A 16,929-nucleotide genomic window follows, 5' to 3' on the forward strand; every position below is an offset into this window, starting at 1 on the left:
TGCGGTGACTCGAAAATTGCTTGCGCGAGTGTGTGGTCTGTGCACTAATGCGCTTTAATTGTGACCCTCTGCAACGCGCGGCAACTCCTTCTTTTCCACCGGTTTACTACCGCGCAACACACTCGAACAGGGAAAGGCTGAGCGTAAACGTAGCACGGCGCGGCGCGGCGTACGTGTACAAGATGCACGCAACAACGCGATACCTGGCTTGCGCGATTGTGACATCGGGTTAAGATAGGTGCAGTTACGGAAATTGAATAATAATTGCAGACCTCGGTCACCCTTCTCCCTTCCTTCAAACGCCGCTTCCATAGCGCGGCAACGGTTCAAGGGAAGAAAAAAGAAAAAGTCTAATAACCCTGCTCGCCTCGCTAGTCGCTAGGCCACGCTCCTCTGGCCTATCTGTCGATCTCCTTAATTAGAATTCCGTTGGAAAGGCGAAAACAATGGTACGCCAAGTGCCGGTAGTCCGCGAGAAGATGGTCTATACTCTCAGACCTTGCAACGTCATCCGATGTTCGTGACTAGTGGATTCCTCTCGTCCTATGTCTATTTACTTTTTCACCTTGGCGATCCGAAATTTTCGAGTTTCGATGTTTAATCGAGTCGCCCGTGACTCGCCAGAAATAATAGTTAGAGAGGGAAACAGGGATAAATTAGAAGATCGAAGAACGGTGGTACGTGGTACATCGTCTTGTACGATATATGGCTAGATCCCGAGGCTATGATCGATAGCTAGATAAAGTATCGCGGAGGTAGAGTAATCGGCCCTTAACCGTCGTACATAAATCAAACGACTTCATTCACGGCGAAAAGAAACAACGTTTCGTACGATGTATGCGACATAACGATGCGTAAGTGGATTTGGAAAACCGGTAGAAAACCTGATTACCGCTTTCTCGTTCCCTCCTCGGTTTCTACGGGCAATAGCGCGCGCGCGCGCGCGCGCAACCGCTGGCCGCGTTTAATGAAGTGGCCTCTGTAGTTGCTCGATAATTTATGAGCTCGTATTAATTACGGAAATATCGGGTACGAAAGTGGATTGATTTTACCGGACGGTCGAAAAGTATCATAATATTGGTAAATGGAAACGAAGGAACGAGCGAACGACCTGACTGCAAACACGTTGTAGCCTGTCGAAGGTTGTTGGCGTTATAAAGTTTTCAATTTCTTTTTCGCGGCCGCGCTATTCATGCGAGAAGAGATTCCAGTTAATGGCCAAGATCGGTCTGCGGAGAGGCGGCATCGAACTTACAAGGTGAAATTTGCCAGGCCGCTTCCAAAAAGCTGCCTCATTTCTTGATTACACCGTCGGTATACGGTTCAACAATTATGCAAAACAGCCGTCCTTTTATTCGCGCCCCGGTGCATCGTCCCGCAACGCTGTTATTATTCTCTCGAGAGAACAAAAAAACGTTGCGACGAATAATGCACTTCCGCCACAAAACTATACCTAATAATTCCTGCTGCATTCAACGTGGTAACAAACGAGAATGACATTACCGAATAACAGCATTATCTTTTTAAACGTTCGCCTTTACCGTCACGTTAATTAACGTGTATCGTGGATGGCCGCGTACTTGCGAACACACAGCTAGTCCTATAAGTTAAGCGCCTGTATCATAAACTGCTATAATTCCGCGGATGTCAAAAAACTGGACGACAACGACGATGACGGTCTTCCGCCGTAGAAAATGTCCTCGTGGTCGTCGTTGTGGATATTCGTAGCTGGCAAGCGAACACGGTCGGTGATTCTTTTTCCGTTGCGTAATACACGACGCAAGCTAATGCGATTAAAAAGGCATTACGATTACGTTCAATTATTAACAATTAGAAGAACGGCAAAAAACATAATTACCCGCCATTAATCAACAAGCCTGCGCCCGCTTCTTCGCAACCGTTTATACCTATCTCCGTTTCGCACGCGCGTCTTCTTTTCTTTCTTGCTTGCGTTACCTATCGTCCCACCATATCCACTACCACCACCTATCCGCCAACGATTACCTTAATTCACAAATACCGCGAAATGTTTACTCTGTGGAAAATAACTCTGAAAGAATAGCGAACAAGGCCGAAGATAATACGAAAAGATAAACGCGATAACTTAATTTCATGACTAAAACATGCCTATTGACTAACATGATTCAGCCGATCGACCGTTCAATGCGGTTGGTGTCGTCCTAAATTTCACGATTCCAAATTCTTTAATTTTCCAATTTAGAAATTGCTCCAGTTTTTCAATTTAGAGAGGTCTCCGAGCTTCTTAAATTTCCAAGTTCTTCGAGTTTCGCGTTTGAAACGTTCCACTCGAATCTACATTGCGAACGTAAGAAGGAGACTCCGTGATAATTATTCATCAGATTCTGTTACACGTCAGCTACGATCGGTTAAGTAATACGCGATCATGGTTACAAGTAGTCGGTGCTTGTGTTTGAAATTTATCGTCGGTACCGCGAGTAATTATCGGTTTCTATAAAACTTTTTCAACGCCTCGCATGCGCGCAATTTTCCACGCATGAAGACCGTGATACGCCAACTGGGGAAGCGCAGCAACGCTGCAATTTAGTAATTAATGGTGACATTGCGGATAATTAACTGCCGTAAATAATTGTAATTGTACTTAAGTTCTATCCGTTGGTCGCGACTATGCTGACGAGGGAAAAAGAAAAAGAAAAAAAGCGACGAATGCACCGTTGCGTGTTCTTTACTGGCAAACCTAGCCCATCTTCATCGCGGTCGTCATCGCCGTTGTCGACGGTACCCGAGTCCGGTCTCGCTTTGTTCAAGCAAGGATGAGCTTGTTCTTGGAACTGCTACGAGGACGAGAGACTAATGCACGTAACGACAAATACAACACATATACGTACGTATTATATGGCAAATACGATTAAGGGAAATACTTTGAAAGGTATTCGATAAACGGTAGGGAAAAATGGAGCCGATTGTTATGCTGGGAGGATTCCAGCGTAATTCGCATCGTACGATCTATGAAAGTTCATTGAACCGATCGTAATAAGAAACGAGAGGCGCTATCGGCAATTTATGACAAGCCAACTACGCGTTCCCGTAGCTGTGTATTTAGATGTAGATTAGGATGCGTGCAATTATGTTAGTGCGCTAGTAAATTGCACATCGGTGGCCAGCGTGATTTATCGTGCGTACCACGCACCTTTCAGGATCGGCTTAATGATCGTTTGCAGATCATTATCAGCAATCGACGTAAAGAAAGTTACGTTCGTCGAATCGGCCAGGACTCGCGATTCTCGATTATCCGAACACCGATAGGCTCCGAGAGGTTCGCGAACGCGCTTTTACCATGCGTCGATTCTATGACGTCTCGTCTTTACGACATACCATCGCGTCTCACTCGAATTTTTTGCTCGGTTCAAAGATCACCTTGCCTCTCGTTAAGCATTAATATATTACACGCAATTTGTAACAAAACGAGTACGCCGAGTGGCGGAGCGTGGATCGAACAAAAATATCGCTCACAGCCATTACACGTGTCCGATTATCGTCTACGAGAATCATTAACATCCTCCTTTCGGCTCGAAATACGAGCGGAACGGTACGGTTTAACAGGCAGTACGCGGCCAGCAAAACGGATAAACCAGCACGTACTGCTGGGCTTCGCTTTTATTCGCCAGTTCGGGACATAGACTCCCTCCCTCTCTCTCTCTTTCTCTCTCTCGCGAGCAAGAGGTTCCTTTGATATCCGAATGATCGATGATCATCCAATTTTCCTGACGTCGACAAATTATTTCAACGCTATCTCTCTATCGTTAATTGATTTTACGGACTTCAATCGTTAATCCAGCTTACTCCACGTCTAATGGAGTAATTTGCAAATTATAGTCGTGCCGTCTCGAGATTTTCATCAGAGTCGGGAAGAACGAAACGCACGATCAACGTTACAACACACCGCGTTCCAGGAATTAACCAACGCGCCACGTAATTATCGTTGGATTTACCTCAAACGAGCAGAGTTAGAGGTAGCGCGCGGCTAATTTTTTAATCGTTTCGCGTATATAATGTAAGTCTGGTAACGATCACGCGTACCTACAATTTGATGGAAGGTTGAGTCGGAATAAATCGCGTGTGCCCGCAAATTGAATCGTTCGCTCGAGTCGTAAAACGAGATCGCGTTTTATTACAACTAGAAACACTAAAAATATGTTACGCGATTCATGCCCAGATAAATAAAATGGTATCGTTCTCGCGGTAGAGTTAATTACTGGAAAGCAATTGTCTACCGACTTATTACGCATCTAACAACGAATGCATACAACTTCGTGCGTTCATCGTTTAATCGCTGGAAATGCTTTATTACCCAGCAAGAGCTACGGTTACGAACATCGTTTCCTTTATTACGGCAGAAAATTGCGCTCTTTTCTATCGAATACTTTCGTACGACATCTTATCAAACGAGAAAAAACGTAGTCGTTCTTACGTAAGATCAAACTCCTGGTCTTCTTTCAACGATCTGCGAGAAATCAAACCGATTTATAACGTTAAAACCGAATAGCGAATCGTGATAATTCACGGTTACTGAGAGACGATATTACAAAAGAATCGTCGATGTTTCGGTTGTTCGTTACGCGATCGGATTAATGATGTAACGAAGTTCGAGAACATCCAACTGTGAAATTCGATCCATTAACGATCTAATTAAACGTTATTGCATGTTGAGAATAAACTTACGATAATTACGGTATAACCGCTGGCATCGTCGATCGTTTCCCTGTTCGAATTCGAATGGCGTATATCGTCGCAGATGTTCCATGGGAAACTCTCGCCAGTTCGACACCCATTGGACGCGAATAAGAGAAATAAGAAAAATTCGTTGTTACCAACTTAATTACTCCTTACGATCCAGTGTAAGATAATTCTCGTAGTGTGCAACGTTAGGTAGGTAGATAATACAGAGGTAACACGTGTGTGTGTATATATATATATGTATATATATGTGTATATATATGTGTGTATATAAATATATATATATATATATAGAAGCGGTTATAACAGGGACTCGGCTCACTCGTCCCTCTTTTCTTTGCCTCGTCTCGCCTCGCCACGCCTCGCATCGACACGGCTTGAGCGTTCGCCTCGCCTCATCTCCCCTTTTACATCTTTTAATACTTCTGCGCGAACCTCTTCATTGTTGCAATTACTATCGGCCAGTCGATGTATTATACGGGCTAATTAATTCAGCTGGAAAGCTTAAAACGCATGTGCGGGCGTAACCTGCATCCGGAAGGTAAATATCAGCGGTTATCGGGAGCGCTATCGCGTGAGCAGCCAGCGGCTACAAAGGATTGCCGATAATTCGTAATTGCTTGTTATTATCGTGCCGAGAAATCGAACACGTTCAACCGTCGCCGGTTCTTGTCACAGGATGCATTGATGCGTCTATTAGCGAGAATTTGCAAGTATGATTCGATGCAAAAACATCTCCTTCGATGTAACGCGTCCCGGTACGCCGACGTCTCGATTCCCTGATTCGTACGCATCAACGCACTCTTCGGAATAACGATGATTTTCTGCGCTGTAAATAGCTCTATCGTTTCATTCATGCCGCTCGCTCGTCGCGAATTTTTCATCCGTACGCCCCCTTATTTGCGTAGTTGATCTGTTACGCTTTTTGCAAAGTTGGATTCGCGCGGGGAACAGCCGCATCGCGCGATACATACTATCGTGCGAAGAGACGCAGGTTTTTACGCGGATGTAAGGGATCGCGATAGAAAATCGTGGAAAATTCTCGAGAAGTTGGTAACTGAAGATCATCGTTCCAACGTGCTGTACGCCTATTATAACGCATCCGCGAGAAATATACGCGGCCTCAATGAGTCGGCTAATTAGTTTATTACGCCGCGCTAATTTGTATGCCCATAAATCGCGATCGTATATACACAGAACACGTAATGTACCAAATGAATGTGTATACATGTATAGAAGTTGACTGTTTCAAACACGTGCAAGGCTCTTAGTAGAGTGTAAATATGACAGAAATGACGAACAGAAAATACAAATATGACTAGCAAGATTTTCAAACCGCTCTCCGGGAAATCATTCTATCCGAACCATCTAATCGAGCGTGACGCATCTAATCGGCTATTTGCTATACGCTGTAACTACTCGCAATTGACCGAGTGGATACGAATTAACATTGCAAATTTTTTAATACGAACGATGAATTAATAACGAGACAATTAGAAAAAGGCACCAAACGAATCGATCGTCGATCCAGCGAACTTTTCCTTCTTCGAGTACCGGTTATTCCGGTTTCTCTTTTAATTCGAAAATCAAAATTAGACCGGAAAACTGATAAAAATGTGGAAAAGAAACGAGTCTCTGGACGAAGACTCTGCCGGGTTCGTTGGGGAAGCTGAACGCGAGGGCTTCTCTCTCGAGTCGGGGGAATCTCGAGTTTGCGCGCCGGCCACGAACAGTCGCTTCCTCCCTCCGTGAAATTACAGTGTTTACGCGAATTAGATTTCGGTTTCGGTAATTTTCAGTTAATAACGAAGCGAACTGGCCAACGAACGAACGAGCATTAAGTGCGGCTTCGAGCCCATTAATGCTATTATAATGTAAAAGGCTACCTACGCGTTCCTCTCTTACTCTCCTTCTCTATCTGCGAGCAGCCACAACACGAACCTGTATGTACGATGCTACGCGCATTCGATGTTTATGGCGAAAGCTAATAAAAATGAAAAGGAAACTTTGCCAGCCTTAGATCTCGCTTATCGTTCGCATTACGTTCAGGCTACCTGCATTATAAACTCATTTCCGATAAATCGGCCCAAATAAAAACAGCTGCTAAAGCCTGCACAAACCGCTTTGGTCTATCCTTTTTTTCCTTCTCTTTCCTCTGGCTGGCCGCGTGCCGTGCCTTGCTCTTGCTTCCACGACTTTGATTTCGAGCTATCGTATCGAATGGCCAAAAATCAAATTCTCTTTCGACTTTTTAAATTCTACATCGATTCCCGTTTACAGTGTACACCTGATAATAACAACGATCCGTGAGTTTCCGACTATCTGTTGAAGCAACGAGATTTCAATAATATCGAATCAAGTGGCAAACGAACTTGACGAAATTTATTAAGCACCGAAAACCGGTCCGAGCAGTAAAATACCATTGCAAATTACGAATGAGAATTATCAGTAGCAGCTTGTAAGCACGCGGTAGGATCCTTCGGCTGCTATGTCCATGTATCGATCGCGCGTGAAAATGATTCTGGTCGTTACAAGCAAATCGAACGCTGTTACATGATCACTCACAGCATCGAACGTGCCGAAGTGTGGGCTTGTAGGGATCATTAATGCAGCAAGGTCGGTGAAAGGAACGATAGCTCTGTCCTTCTCCGTATCCCTCTGTCTCGGTGTCTCCGTCTCTGCGTGTCCGCGTGGTCGTACATATAATCCGATTCAAAAACAACTGACCGATCTCGAGTGGTGAACGATCATCGTTTAACTAATATCGGCGACACCTTGATAACCGTATCTTCTAATTACGCGATTCTTTTTAATTTCACGCGTCTGTTCTTGTCGATGGTCGCGAACGCCGCCTGTCCGCTCGGTTTGCCCACGCACTTTTGAAATAACCTATATCGTGCGTCATATATGTGATTCTAGTTCTATGAAGGTACAGTGGCTGACATTGATGCTAGGTGAATGGTTGGAGCACTCGCAATTTCCATTAGGGATTTCTCCACCTTTTAACGGTGCCTTCTATCGAAATCAACGACGGTAAAAAAACGCGATTCGAACGAAAGAAATTGCAGCGGCTCGCAAGAAGCTCGTCTGCGACGGAAGCTAAACCAACAGGATTTCCCTATCCAGTCGGAGAATCCAGTTTAAAACACTGATAACTCGACACGAACGTGTACATGTTGCCCGTTAAATTCAATTGCAACGGTCGCAATTCATTGGAAAATAACTTTCACTGACTTTGCATGTGAAGATGGAGCGGGTCTCTGATAATCAAGTGACAGGGTGATCCACGAATAAAGACAACTTTCTGATCGCAGATCATTCGATACGAGGAGGAGGAGGAGGAGGAGGCGGCGGCGGCGGCGAGCACGCTGTCCCGCAGACAAGTCCTGCGAGCAGCACGAGTAGCTCGAGCCAGCTGACTCAGGTGAGCCTACAACAGGTGAGCCAACAAGCTCACCAACAACAATCGGTACCGCCACCTACTACGACGACACCTCAATCTACTCAGATGGGAATCTCTACGGAAGAGGTGAGGACCGAGGAAGAGAGCAACCACCCTAGAGCAGCGCCGACCAGCCCTGAAAGTGAAACCGAGGTCGACGACTTTGCACCGAAAAGGAAACAACGCAGATATAGGACTACCTTCACCAGCTTCCAATTGGAGGAACTCGAGAAAGCTTTCTCGAGAACTCATTATCCCGACGTGTTCACCAGGTAAGTCCAGTAAAACCGATACACGCAATGCTGTTCTTCCAAAGTAGCGTTGCCAGCGAAAATGCGGAAACGCTATCGTCTAATATCTACGAGCTCGAAAATATGGAATCCCTGACGTGTTTCCTATCCAAATTGTCCTTCTTCGGTAAGCGTCCGGGACCGTCTGTTACGGCTGATAAGAAGCTCGTGTCCTTCCTGGAGGTCTAGGCTACTCTAGACGATACAGGAGGTGTCTAATCGCGTTCGCCAGGTTTCCCGTGTAACGGGATCAAGATACGGCAAGAAGTTGCAGCGCCAGCTATTAGCTGCTATCGAGCCGAAATATTTCGTGACCAGCGACTCCCGTGCGCTTTTCACCAACGTTTACGGAATCGTTTCAAGCGAAATTACGATCCTTAGCAACGATTTATCCTTCTATTCGAAAATCTGCTTTTTAATGGATTCCATAGTCGAACGAATTTACGATGTACAGGTAGACCTTGGACGTGGTCGTAAAACAAACCCGGGTGTCTTGCTCGTGACGTATATCTTACGGAATATCGAACGACCTATTGTTAGTAAAATTCTCTGCGTAATTTTTCCGTCATACTTTTTCCTCGAATGATTTATATGCGCAGCGTTCTCGAAACAGCGAGAAGAGTAACTCGAGATATACGATGAAACGCGATACTAGAAAAATCCTAATTCTCACGATGATGCATGATCGACGAGGTTGTTAGCGGAATCCGGGAAAGCTCGCGAGATCTATCGATTCAGGGAAACGGTATATACGCACCCATCGATCATCTACTTTTCCCGTTAGCGTGTATCCTCTTGTAAATTCTATTGCGCCGCGTCAAAACCATGGATTCGCGTTATTAAGTTCCCGGCTGTTGGATCCAGTTGCATAGAGTAACGTGTCGGCAACGGACTGTAGCGCAATCTATCCGAGTAGCTTTTTCTTTCATCTCCTTTTTCTCTGTAGCTTCTTTCATAGCCTGGAACACCCGGTAGGTAACTAATAGCGGTGTAATCGCTCGTAATAGGTCCAGTCCTGCGGCCAGGGTATGGGTTCTCGTAATTAACCAACAGGGGATATGCAGAAGAGCGAGTGTACAGGTATACAGCTAAGGTGTTCCATTGATAGAATAGACGCGCGATTAAAATTCGCTACGAATTCACAGCTCGAAACGGAGAAAGAGTTCGCTGGTTGAGACGTATGCAGACTGCAGACGCGTTGACAAACAGCGTACAACAACGATGCAACGAAATATTTAGCAGTCGTGCAACGAATATTTGGCAGCCGTAACGCATGGATACTTTGAGTAAAAATTTCAACGGCTATCTTATTATGGCCGTGCCGGACAGACGAGTGGACCCGACTGCTTATCGAAAAATTCCAAGTCCAGGCTCGCGTCTCGAGATAAAGCCTAATGTCTGTGGCATCTCGACGACGTGAAACCCGTGTCTGATCCGCTCCTCTCCGACGACGACTCCCGACCACTTTTGCTTTCTTCGGAAAACACCGATGGTAAGGTTAATTTTGCAATTTCCGAGGAGAGCGCGGCGAATAGATGGCGTGGCTCGATAAAGAAATCGATCAATTTTTGTACGTAATTTCGCCTTGCCAGCGTAATCCACAGTTTCGTAATCGTGGATCATTTCCTCTTCGCGTCAAGTCGTGCCATATCTTTTTGCCGTTTTCATATAAATTAATCCCTACCTCGGTCGTACGTTTCTTGCTTCTCCTCTCTCGATACCGTGTTGGAGTATTAATTTCACACTAATTGGATTTTATGGTCGCTTAGGTTTATTGACTAGCTGACCGAGAGGAGGTAAGCCTCGCTCGATCGCGATGCATATTCATTAGCTGCTTTTACGAAGGAGCGTACGCGATTGGTTCTATCGAAAGCTACTCCGATCCCATTGCCGATTGCCTTCTCTCTACGCAATTTTCATCAAAATGGAAAAGCGCTTGGTGAGCGTGCGTGGCTTTAAAATGTCGATCGATCGTCGAACGTCTCGACCGATCGAATTGTCCCGATCAACGAGGTCAAAGAAATCTGTACGATGAAATATCTAGATACGCGAGGATGTTGTAAGCCTTCAAACGCAGCCACTTACTTTTACGAGCTCTTAAGATCTAATTTAGATTAGAATCGTGTGGCTCGAGCTACCGTGCCTCGACTAATCATCCGACGGAACTCTCTTCTCTTGCCGGACAGAATAGCTCGCTATTGGTTTTCATTTTTGTTTCTCCGCCTCCTCCTCTGGCTTCTCTTCGTTGTTTTTATCGCGAATAAACTTCTAGGACGAAAGCGAAGATACAAATGAAAAAGAAAAAGAAGGCCGGGTCGTATATAGAGCTGCAGTTTCACTTATAAAATTTATCGTTGGTTCGAAACGCGGTTTCAAAGGATCCACCTGTTTCAGAAAGGGCAGAACACGGTTCTCGGTAAATCATTCCGAAGAATACCTTTATATCCGTGGGGTGGGTCGGTGGTGAGTTTAATAAGGATGATTGTTTCCAGTGATCCGTGGAACGGAACCAGTTCCACGGATCTCTGCCTACCTTCTCGATCCTGTCCTTCTCTTCGTCCCTGCCCACCTCTCCACCCTTCTCTCCCACCTTTCCTCTATACCCTGTCCCGGCTTGTAACTTCTGTCATTAATCGACCGACGAGTCATGCTCCCGATTAGAAATACCGCCAGCCTCTTCGTTCCGTTATTCGTTTCTTGGCAAATGAGATTAGTGGCCCTGTGATCGCTAATTAGAACGACTCCACGCTCGAAAATCAACGCCGCGGTCGTCCTCTCTAATTTTCGCTGCTTCTCTTATTGTTCGTTTCGTTATGCGAGCGTAATCGACGATCCCGTTGCGCTTAATCCTTTTTTCTGCTTTTTCGCTTTAATCGCAGAACCGAACTTTTTGCGAGAACTTCCTACCCGACCGACCCATCTTCTTTTCCACGATTCGCAGCCGAAGCGTTCGAAAGGAACGGACGTCGGAGGCTTCTAGAGAGACTCGTTCGCGATTCGATCGACGACAGTGTAGCTAATCGGTAATTGGCCCTTCACGGCGTACGCGTGTTAAGCACATATTACGCACGCATTTCGCACGCATTACGCGACCGACTACCGACTTTGTTTTCTCTTTCTCTCTCTTTCTCTCTTTCTCCGTGTCTCTTTCTCTTTCTCTTTCTTCATCTATCTATCTATCTGTCTGTCTATGTCTCTGTTTCCATCCCGTCTCCACCTAACGCGATCAAAGCGGTCAAATCGAGACGAAAACGCAGGTGAATTTCGATGGTTTACCTGCACCGCGAGACTTCAATTTCGGAACATCCCGTTTCCGTTATTACGATTACGGCAAATTAATTTCCGTGCTATGCTTTTCTTAGGAAAGCGACTGCCACGCTACCGTCGAAATAGTCCGTAATGCCGTGTCATTCCATCGGTAATTGCCGTTTCGAACACAACATTCTAGCAGCAGTCGAGACGTATGATTTATACCGAGATTAATGGCAAATTCCAAGGGTTGTTCGTTGACCAACCCGATCGTTAGAGCGGAGATGGATTGCATCGCATTATGCACGGATATTACCTCGTAGCTACCAGCTTTTCTATCGTCTTGCACGACACAGATCTGGCACATTCTGTACCTTCCTTCGCGGCAGCGTAAAATCATCGAGCGCCGCGCCGAACGCATCGCGATGCACGTGTCCTGGCAATTTGAGTACGCTCGAGCCATCGTTTGATTGATATCCGGTTGCCAATGAAAAAAAGACGGACAAAGCAAAGGATGGAGCGAAACGAGGAAGAGGAAGAGACTCACGAGGTTGGAACGACCGATCGCACAATCGCGCAACGTGATTGCATGGCTTGTCGGATGCCTACGCGTCATAAAAGGAACGATAATAATAAACAATAAAGGACAATTTTATCTTAACTTTCGAATTTCCGTGAATCGATTGATCGCCCGATCGCGGACGGCGACAATGTTAAACAATAACGATCAAGGTTGCGTCACAGGAGCGACAATCACGAACTCGCCAGTGCACAGCGGCTAGCTAATTCAACCTCCGAGGTTAATTAGATAATGTAATTGTCCGGCAATTACTCGAATTACTCGCGCGCCAAGCCTCTCTTGACTATATCGCCACACGCCACTCGCGCGATTCCATATCTCTCTCTTCCTTCCTCCCAGTCATGGTTTCATTATCCATCCCTTTCTCGCCTCGCCTTGATCGCGTACGCCACCTATCATTTTCCTCTTCGTTCGAACGGGTATACCAGATCCATAGAGAAACACGTACGAAGCGAACGTACACGATATCGCATTGAATCGTTACAAAATCACACGTGTACTTGAGTGGAGGAAAAAAAATTTGTTTTATACTTCGCGTCAGACATCGTAATTTTGCATTAGTTCTAATCTTTTATCTAGCTTCGCGATATTTATTCATTATTCGTCCCAGAAAAACATAAAATATTAATGAAGCGAAACGAACAACGTAACGAGATCGGACAAATGCCTCGGGGAAAAATCGCGAGTGTAACGCGAGAAAATCGGTCCTCGCGATTTCGTTGAAAAAATTGTTGCATACGTTACGGTGAGTTTTTTTTAAGAGAGAGAAACAAGGATCTGAAAAAAAAAAAAAAAGAAAAAGAAGAACGAAACGACCGGAGTGGAGTCGAGGCGAGAATGATTGCAGAGAAGCTCGCGTTTAATCCGCTTAGCGGCTGCTTTGATGGAGAGCGCTTGTTCTATCACGATGAGATTGCGAAATAGCAGTTCCGTTCTCGCATTGGTTCCGAAGTTGATTGCGGCCGGTTGCCTGTTGCATCAACATCGCGTCCTATCGTAAGGAAACTCGAACGTTTTACTTCCTCTCTTACGTTCGTACACGTCTCGTTCGCACGATCGCCAACGGTATTAACACGAGTTTTAACCTCGATGAAGGAAACCAGCACTTTTACGATACAAATATGCCTGACGTCATCGCGCACGCTCGTTCAGGTCGGAGATGGATGAGCCTGTTAAAAAATTACACAGCGATAAATTGCACGGAGGATTTGTGAAAGAAGTTGCACAAGCCCGTTAACTCGAACGTACGACTAATCTGAGACGCTGTGTGCGCCTCCCAGAGTACTAGCAACTAGCACATTTCCCATGGCAAGGACATCGAAGAAGGGGAGATACGTAATAATAACGATACGCGAATCGAGGATAACCGAGTCGCAGTGAACGGCGGTTGTAATTAGGGACGCCCGTCTAACCGCGAAATTTCGTGATCTTATTAAATCCAGAAGGACGTTCGTGAGTGTGCCGTAGAGAAAAAGGGAAAGGCTAAATTATTATTACTCGCAGGCCAAGGTGCTCGCTGGGATCTCGAGCGTTCTTCAGGACTCTGCCGAGACACCGATTTTACGTAGGATCTTTAATACCGATCGTGGATGGGAACGAGAGTATTAAATAACCGGTCTTTATTCACACGTTTTTCATTAACATTTTCCCTTGGTTCGCCGTTCGTAGAAATCGATATTACGGGCAACTTTGCCTGAGATTGTGCGATCGAAACATATATCGCAATATGTTAAAACGAGCAAAGTTCCAATACCAATCTACTGCGTGGAATATCGTCGTATAGACGTACTGACCCGATTTCATTTCCAATAAAACGGATGGATGATTCTACGTTACATCCGGTAGAGGTGAAAAGAAGAAACGCGATGATAAAAACGGTATAAATCAGGGCAGTCGATCTTGGACGATTCGCCCGAAACTGCCTGTAATTTCGGGCGGGAACTAACTGAAACGAAGCTCGTGTACTCAAATGCGCCTAAACACGAAATTGAAGCGAAGCTGATCGAAAGGTAAGAGGGGCAGCAGCAGCTTCTGTGCGCGATATAATCACCGAGATTTCCTTGCGATTTCGTGGAACATCTGGGCAATTTGCGTGCGAGATGAGAAACCCCGCAGGCCGTCTAGCGAGACAGCCGTTGCGAGATTCGCTTTTGCCTCGGACACCGATCCGTAATCGCTGGTCAATCCTTTTCGGACCTGCAAAAACCCTACAGATCGAGAAACGAAAGGCTTCCGGAATTTTGTTTTGCTTTGTTCGAACGACGCGCAACACACGGTTATATCGATCGGTTATTTCTTCGACTTTTGCTTCACGATCGCGTGATAGAGGAGTTCATGGAATCGATAGCAAAAGGAAAAAGGAAGACCGAAGAAAAAATATTGTTGTAGAAACATGAAGATAAAGAAAGAGAGAGAGAGAGAGAGAGAGAGGAAGATGAGGAGCAAAAATGCCTACTGATCGTTCGTTTCTTTGCGGAAGTACGGACAATTTTGTTACATAAACAGTTGTACTTTACGATCATTTTATGAGGCTAATAATCATTTAATTTATAGTAAATAATGATATGCGCGTAATAACGTCGATAAACAGAATTGCACACACATGCAGCTTCGTTAAATATGTATGTATGTAAGACCAAGATACAATCTACCCGGGCAATAGTGAATAATTATGAAAATGTTGTGCTACAATGCGTTACACTCGTCACATTAATTTATGCGAATGGCAATCGAATTGAAAAACAAGTGTGTTGGAAGATTTAATGCAATTAATTGATATCTTACTAGCATTCTAATTAGTTTAATTAACGTACGATTACTTCTGTTACGGAGATTTCTTAGTCTCTTTACTACAATCATTCACGACACGATCGCCATACGTTTAACGTCTTAATTTTCTTAAAAGTATACAATTTAATGCGGCATACGCTCGTAATTATCCGGCCACGTTATATATCACTTCGCTAACCTTGCAATTTCTATCTCCTTTTTTTTTTTTGCTTCCAGGGAAGAATTAGCGATGAAGATCGGTCTTACGGAAGCACGAATACAGGTTAGTAAATCGTACGTCATTTTCTCCTCTATTTTCTTACTCTAAAATAATATCAATGAATTTCGAATAAAATGTCGTTTGAAACGTTTATTCGTTCGATGATCGTTATGCAAAAGAGCTTGTCGATATTGATAACTTGCAACTTATGACTTTTGTAAAATCGTAGTAACGATATTAATATTTTTCCCTCGATAATTCTGATAGCAACGTAATTGAGTAGTGTAGGATTTACTAGAATGACGAACTACCTCGCAGTCGCGATAAACGGAAAGAACACGAGCTGTCAAGAACAGAGGGCGAGAGTATCGTCCGGTAATCGTCTGCGTGACAACGGCGCGCGTCACGTTGGCAAGCAGAATGCGTCCGTAGAAGTTCGGTGCTCGAACAATCGACTAATTCGCTCAATTAGTTTAATTTATTCTCGGTATTTACTCGGTCTCGCCCTTTTCCAGTTCGTCACTCGAACGTTCCTTATATAGCGGTCTCCTCTTTTCTCGGCACACTTTTTTCGTCTTTCTTAAACGCACAGCGCGCATTTATACGCGTCTCTCTTGCCCCATGGAAGTCCACGCTCGGTACTTTTCATTATACTTGCAAATATGTCTCCATCCACTGCAAATCGACGATTTATTTCGAGTTTAAAGCCATTATACGAGCACACGCCACGAGAATCGCTATTAAACGAATGCTACGGTATCGGGAACTTCGCTACTGTGCTAATCATTTTCAAGAATCCGCCGGAACTTGTACACGCCTCTCGTTTGTCTAAGGCGTTGCTTGCTCGTCGAAAAACATGCACTTACACCCCGTAAGTATTTGGACACCTGGTGTAATTCGATCGAGACCAAAGACCGACATTAGACCAAAGAAATAAGTCGTTTAAAGTACATCTTGTAATATGTATATTCGAGGTGTCCAAATACATGCGAACATACGTATACATCTATCCAAATATTCAATCAACGTTAGTTTAACTAACACGTCGTCCGTGTTGAACAGCAATTTTGATCTATGTTCTCGTAGACGCGTTGAGAAATATTCCAGAGAGTATTAATTCCTGGTCTATCGTAGAGTATAATTATTTAAGGAGGAAGGTTTTTCGTTTGAGGAAGTGCTCGTGGTGCCGCGGCTAGGGATAGAAGCAGGAGAACCGTTGAAAGGGGGAGAGATAGAGAGAGAATGTAGCCGGCGTCCGCGTAATTAATGCGGCACGATTAAGCACGAAACGACTAGGTTCCGGCGGCGAATCGTGGTTACGTTTTGTTTTAAAAGCCACAAGTCGGATGTTTAGCTCCCTGCTGGGGGCAATCCTGCTCGCTGTGGGGGGTCCTGGCACCCGACCCCCCACACCCCGTCACCTTTAACTCTCCATACGCCTAGCAACGACTTTGCATGTTCCACTGTGTCTGTCCGATCGTTCGAATCACCCGTGGAACACACGCGTTTCGTTCTCTTCTCTTCCTATTCCACTCTCGTATTCTCGTTTTCTTTCTCTCGTGTTCCATGACCGAATATACCAGTTCGCGTTACGTAATCCTTCTAACCGATGTACATATTACTCGGTCTCGTTCGTTCTCGATTAACCGAGAATTCGATAGAA

At 44.9% G+C, this 16,929-nt stretch overlaps 1 protein-coding gene across 2 annotated transcripts in view; it reads left to right on the forward strand.

The window, feature by feature from the left end:
- The window catches only part of LOC117204332 (homeobox protein aristaless-like), a 35,063-nt gene that overhangs the window by 13,630 nt on the left and 4,504 nt on the right, over nt 1-16,929 (forward strand). The window contains exons 2-5 of one of the 2 annotated variants that reach the window (XM_033441623.1): nt 7,636-7,645; nt 8,031-8,140; nt 8,225-8,430; nt 15,284-15,329. In XM_033441623.1, coding sequence (XP_033297514.1) covers nt 7,636-7,645; nt 8,031-8,140; nt 8,225-8,430; nt 15,284-15,329 — 372 coding nt within the window. Of the gene's footprint in view, nt 1-7,635; nt 7,646-8,030; nt 8,431-15,283; nt 15,330-16,929 lie in introns of both variants that reach the window. The other variant, XM_033441613.1, reaches the window with a different exon arrangement.

Source organism: Bombus bifarius, unplaced genomic scaffold, assembly GCF_011952205.1.
Source record: "Bombus bifarius isolate JDL3187 unplaced genomic scaffold, Bbif_JDL3187 scf7180000007966, whole genome shotgun sequence".
In the NCBI taxonomy this organism is placed as follows: Eukaryota; Metazoa; Arthropoda; class Insecta; order Hymenoptera; family Apidae; genus Bombus; species Bombus bifarius.